Below are 6,459 nucleotides of genomic sequence, written 5' to 3'. Positions count from 1 at the left end.
GGGGTGACCAGGCCTGCAGGGGAGGGCATTTAGGGGTGACCAGGCCTGCAGGGGTGGTCAGTTAGGGGCAAACAGGCTGGCAGGAGAGCATTTAGACATCAATCAGGCTGGCAGGGGAGTGGTTAGGGGTGATCAGGCTGGCAGGCAGAAGCGGTTAGGGGCAATCAGGAAGGCAGGCAGGCGAGCAGTTGGGAGCCAGCAGTCCTGGATTGTGATAGGGATGTCCGACTGCCCGTTTAGGCCTGATCCCACTGGGATTAGAGTCTGGAATAATTTTTTAAATAAATTCAAAATAAGGCAAGAAAGGAGAGAGAGCTAACACAGAACAGTAAGACAAGTAGAAAACATAATAAATTTAATCCCAAATATATTAGATGACATTAAAAATAATAGACTGGGGTGCTCTAATATTAACAGGTCAAGGAAAAGAGGAAGATCCACAGAGATATCAAGGAGGGTCCGGTGAATTCCATGTTTTCAATAAAAATAAAAAATAGATTATAGGGAACTCATACAACTTAACAAAAGGAAGATAAATGACCCAATCAAAAAATGGGCAATAGACACTTTTTGAAAGTGGACATTCAGAAAACCAAGAGACATATGAAAACATGCTCAAAGTCACTAATCATCCGAGAGATGCAAATCAAAACAACAATGAGGTACCATCTCACACCTGTCAGAATGGCTTTCATCAACAAAACAACAAACGACAAGTGCTAGTACGGATGCAGAGAAAAAGGAACCTCATGCACTGCTGGTGGGAATGCAGACTGGTGCAGCCACTGTGGAGATCAGTATGGAGTTTCCTCAAAAAACTAAAAATGGAACTCCCATTTGATCCAGTGATCCCACTGCTAGGAATATATCCTAAGAAAATAGAAACACCAATCAGAAAGGTAGCCAGAACTATTTGCCAATTCTCCTTAAGTTTGAAGAATGCATAATAACTCCAGAGAATATCTATAAACCTAGTTATTAACTGACACAAAATCCGCACCATGAAGTTAAGAATCACATGATTTCATTGATATGTGGGATATAAAACTGAAAGCAACAAATGAACAAACAAGCAAAACTCATAGACACGGACAACAGTATGGTGGTTACCAGAGGAGTAACAAAGGGTAAAGGGGGTCAGATACATGGCGACAATAGGAGATCTGACTGGGGGGGAGGGTGGACATACAATGCAATATATAGGTGATATATCATAGAATTGTAGAGTTGTATATAGTCTTATTAACCAACTAGAGGCCTGGTACATGAAATTCGTGCACTTGGGGTGGGGGGGTCCCTCAGCTGGGATTGCAAGAGGGCGCAGACCAGGCAGAGGAACCCCACTGGGCCGGGTGGGACGTGGGAGGTTGGCCAGCCAGGGAGGGACCACAGGAGGGCTCCAGGGCATGTCCAGCACCTCCCGATCAGCCAGACCCCAGCAGCAAGCTAACCTACCAGTCAGAGCATCTGCCCCCTGGTGGTCAGTGCATGTCATAGCAAGCAACTAAGCAGCCTTAGCATATCATTAGCATATCACACTTTGATTGGTTGAATGGCTGACTGGACACTTAGCATATTAGACTTTTATTATATAGGATGTCACCACAATAAATTTAATTTAAAAAAAATCCACACCAAAGAGAACTGTGTTTGAACACTACATTCTTAGATCATCTGTTCTCGTAGGTACCTGATTACTGAATGCCTCTGGAGGAAATCACAATATCCAGCAGACTGCTATCGTGTAAATTCTTGGTCACCAATGTTTACCGATCCTGTTGATGCTACTGTGATAGTACTATGTCCAAGATCCATTTCAAATCTTTTCCATTCTGTTCTGTGGTGGGAAGCTCCTAAGGTTGGTCCCAATGATCACGCCTCCTAGTATTTGTGCCATTGACTGTGGGCTATACCTGGTGACTTGCTTCTAACAAGTAGGATACAGGAAATGTGATGGAACGTCACCTCTGAGATTATGTTTCAAAAATAATTTGGCTTCTGTCGTGCTCACTCTCTTTTGCTCTCTCATTTGCTCTTTCTAATGGAATAGAGCCATCAGTCTGTATGGTGAACCCCACATGGAGGGAAAACTTGCACAGAAAACCAAAGTCCTCAGTCCAACAGCCCAGGAGGAACTGAATTCTTCCAACGATCACTTAAGTGGCATTGGAAGCAGATCTTCTCCCAGCTGTCCCAGTTGACATCATGATTGGAACTTTGTGAAAGACCTTGAAAACCCAGCCAAGTGATAGCCACATTTCTGACCCACAGAAACTGTGAAATAATAACATTGTTTCAGGCCTCTACATTTTGGGGCAATTTATTACACAGCCTTAAATAACTGATACATCTTCCAGTCTCAAACATCTTCCCAACACATACACACCCTTCTTCTCATCTCAGATTGTAGTAGGTGATCTGGCCACCTATTTCATGGAGAAAATAGTTGTGTGTGTTTTTCTCCAGTTAGGAATTTTCTCGACTACAAAGCAAATCTACATGCCTAAGAGCTTCCAATCCATTAATCCTTTCAGGAATAGTAAATGTCCCTTCTCCTATCTAAGGCTGATTCATTCACCTGTCTCAACTTCCTTTTCTCTAGTCTCTTCCTCTCTTGTGCAATTAGCCTCTTCTCTTATATTCTTATCATCTTCTTCTGCTGGACCATTCCCTGTCAATATTTAAATTGCTGAAGCCTCTTCTATCCAAAAACATGAAACCTAAAACTGGCTTGACCCATCACCCTCTGTAGGTACTCCTTTCTCTCCTCCCTCACTTTTTTTTTTTTTTATACTGAAGAACAGTATCTAAGAATATTTATTGGTAAAAGACAGGTGTTCAAAGATGACCCAACTTCTATTCTAGTTGCTGTCAAAAATTAAATGCTACCTAGCTATAAATTCACTGAGAAATTTATTCTACACAGATATAGGTAAGTTTGTTATCCAAATGCAAATTTAACTTGGTTTAAAATCCTAAAATTAGAACTTTGAGCTAAATAACTTTCCCCATATTTTTTCAAATTTACAAACTTAGATGATAGACTCGTCTGTATGAAGCCTAAGGCCAAAATAGGAAGTGGACATGTGAACACCTCGCTACCTGCTGCCCTCCCCCACTGTGGGCTGCTGAGTCTGCTGGCCAGTCCTTGTTGAAGAGCACCAATCCGTTTTCCTCAGAGGCTCTTCAATAACAGTAACACTGATGCCTGAACTTGCATCTTTAAACACCTATTTCAGGGGTTGGGAGCTTCTGGGACCATAACTTTAATGCAGCCTTCCATAACAGTCTCTTCACTTTCTCTTACAAAGCATGACACAGCAATAACAGCAATGAACCGCTTCAGCCTTTTCACTTCTGCAGAAGCTACCACAACTTCTCCAAGGGGCTGGAAAGTGAATTTCCTGGGAAATAAATACACAGCCTGGGCCTGGCATTTTAGTACCCAGGAGAGCTGAAATAAGTCCATTGATCAAAACTCCATGCACAATTGTCTTTCCAAACTTGGTGTGTTTTGCAAAATCTTCATTTAAATGCAAAGGATTGACATCCCCTGTTAGTTCTGAGAAGGCAACCACATCCCTTTGTGTGAAGGCTCTGCTGAGTTCAGCCCGGTCTCCAACTCGGATGTGCATATGCTGAAAGTGCTGCCTGCTTACAACTGGTTGGTTCAGGCAGATTCTCCTCTGAAGGCTACACCACCAGGGACGATGGCTGGAAATTACGGGGAACATCTTCGGCACCCTCAAATTCCATCTACAGGAGCGCTGAGCCTGTTTCAGTCATCAAGCATTATGCTGGCACCAAAAGATAGTTTTGAGAGCAGAGGAATGTTTCTGAAATTGAAGACTATTCAATCCAATACTAGTTCCCTACTATTACCAGATAATGCGAGGAGAAATGGAGAAACCTGAATCACTCTGAAGGCACATTTCTTGCCTTTATAGGATCCTAACAGGGTCAAAGAGCTCCACAATCTGACGAGACCACTGCTACATATTCTCAAGATGGCTGACAAGGTCTTCTCTTCGTAGGTTAGTATGTCCAAGGGTGAGGCAGCATCAACCTCCCCAAACAGGTCCTTCAGGGCTGAAATAAGCAGCTGTTTGAACTGAGCAGCATTCAGTTCAACCCCATGTTCTTGAAATTCTAGGCAGACTTTCATGTAGTGGTGCTCAGAGGGATTTTTGTAAACTATTCTCTCATATGTGGCAGCTGGGGCTGGCATCTTTTCCAATCCAGATTGCACCTGGACCTCCTCCTCCGAACGGGAGCCTGGGCCGGAGAAACTCCGGGGCTGTTTATGTTCGGCTTCCGCTGCCCCGCCCCCCCCCCTCACTTTTTTAATGAGAGTTCTGTCATTGTTATTCCAATTTCTTTTCCTAATCATTGCTTAATCTACTTGGATAGAGAATTCTCCCTCTGCCCCCCCCCCAAGAACTTAATTAAAATGGTTCTTAGTAAAGTCTTCTACCAAAGGCATCCATGATGCTTCATTTAATGATCATTTCTAAACTTCATTTAGTTTGATCACTTGGTGGTATTTGGCTTTGCTGATCATAACCTCTCTTTTGCAACACTGACCTCCTTGATGTCATACTCCTGTGGTTTTCCATCTGTCTCCTGCTGCCAACACTGTCCTTTCAGGTTCTTCCTTTCCTACTCAACCCACACACATTGATACTTCTCCGGGATAAAGTCCGACACCCTCTTCTGTTCTGTCTCCATAGACCAAGAGGTCAAACTCCAATGCTTTCAAAACAAGGCAAATAAAAAAGAATGATGGCCTGAACCAGTTTGGCCCAGTGGATAGAGCGTCAGCCTGTGGACTGAAGGGTCCTGGGTTCGATTCTGGTCAAGGGCACATGCCCAGGTTGCGGGCTGGATCCCCAGTGGGGAGCATGCAGGAGGCAGCCAATCAGTGATTCTCTCTCATCACTGATGTTTCTCTCTCTCTCCCTCTCCCTTCCTCTCTGAAATAAATTTAAAAAAAATAAAAATAGAAGAATGATGTAATCTGGGTCTAAGACATTAGAAAGTGACAGGGGCCATGGTGAACTGGATAGCTCATGTCCCATATATCCCAGCGTAGTCTCCATCTGGCTTCATCCAATTGTTATACAGGAAAGGAGCGTTATATGCTGGACTTTCCAAAATATGTATTTCTATACACAACTTCTTTAACTTAAAAAAAAAAAACCACAACAACACTGTGTGAATAATGATGATGATGGTGATGTTAAAACCTACAAACTGCTAGTCTATTATCCCTGCCAATGTTCCTTAAACAATCTAATCTCATGGCTTCAATACCCACTTTACACTGAAAATCTCTAAGGTTAGCTCTCTCATCTAGATGCTATTCAGGTCCGTATATAATGTGCCTTGTTGACATCATCTCCACTCAATTGTCTCCTTAAAATTATCCCTCTCCTCCCCATCCATTCTCCCCAAACAGTTCCTCCACTTATATTCCCTATTTTTTTGGTAATGATACCAATAATCTACCAGCTTAAGCCAGAAATCTAGGAGCCATCCTTGACTGTTCTTTTTTTGTCATGAATATATTCAATATTACATATTTAGTACCAGTGACATACTTTCCAGCCAGTGTTGATTCTATTACTGGATTCCATCCAGTTCTCTAATCCCAATTGCCACCATGGTTTCATCTAGATCACTAAGAGCCTCCCAGTTGGTCTCATGTAATCCATTTTCTATATTTGGGCTAGAATTCCTACTCAAAAAGGCCAATCTTATGATGACACTATTCTGCTCAATCTTCAAGGCTTTCCTGTGCCAGTGTGAGAAAATCTTACATCTTTAACAGTGTTTGCAAGGCCCCTGAGGGTCTGTCCCAGCAACATTCTTTCAGTTCCTGCAATGCTACAATCTCAGACTTCAGGTTGCTTCTTAGTCACTAGCTTCCTGTTCAAGATGTCTATCAGACCAAGTTCTGGAAGGCAGAAATATGCCTTGTTCACCACTGGATTTCCCAGGCCCTTAAGCAGTGCCTATCACAGCCTTGACTCTCTCAATTAATGTGTTTAAATAAGGGTTACAATCCCGTCCAAACTCAGAGCATAGGTGGAGGTGGGTGGGTGGGAAGATATTAACCAAAGAATTTGTATGCATATATGCATAATCCATGGACATAGACAATAGGGTGGTGAAGGCCTGGGGCGGGGAGGGGGCCTAGAAGGGGCCAATGGGGGGAGAAGGGGACATATGTAATACTTTCAACAATAAAAATTAAAAATAAATAAATAGGCCTGGTGGGTGTGGCTCAATGGTTGAACGTGGACTTACGAACAAGGAGGTCTCGGCATATGCTTGGTTGTGGGCTCAACCCCTTGTAGGGGACGTGCAGGAGGCAGCCCATCAATGATTCTCTCTCATTGATGTTTCTATCTATATCTCCCTCTCCCTTCCTCTCTGAAATCAATAAAAATATGTAAA

At 42.9% G+C, this 6,459-nt stretch overlaps 1 protein-coding gene and 1 pseudogene across 2 annotated transcripts; both read right to left on the bottom strand.

Moving 5' to 3' along the window:
- Positions 1–3,235: 3,235 nt before the first annotated feature.
- Positions 3,236–3,734, bottom strand: LOC308253817 (hydroxyacyl-thioester dehydratase type 2, mitochondrial-like; annotated as a pseudogene). Its single transcript has one exon. The product of its transcript is annotated as a hydroxyacyl-thioester dehydratase type 2, mitochondrial-like (transcript).
- Positions 3,735–3,853: 119 nt separating this feature from the next.
- Positions 3,854–4,237, bottom strand: LOC308253819 (ribonuclease P protein subunit p14-like; the record flags this gene model as incomplete). Its single annotated transcript, XM_080679574.1, has 1 exon — positions 3,854–4,237. Exon 1 carries the CDS (start codon positions 4,226–4,228, stop codon positions 3,854–3,856), a length of 375 nt encoding a protein of 124 aa, XP_080535700.1. The 5' UTR covers positions 4,229–4,237.
- Positions 4,238–6,459: the final 2,222 nt, after the last annotated feature.

The sequence above is a fragment of the Plecotus auritus genome (assembly GCF_963455305.1).
Source record: "Plecotus auritus genome assembly, chromosome: 7".
Lineage (NCBI taxonomy): Eukaryota > Metazoa > Chordata > Mammalia > Chiroptera > Vespertilionidae > Plecotus > Plecotus auritus.
The sequence above is the reverse complement of the archived record's forward strand: the minus strand, read 5'-3'. Positions and strand labels throughout refer to the sequence as shown.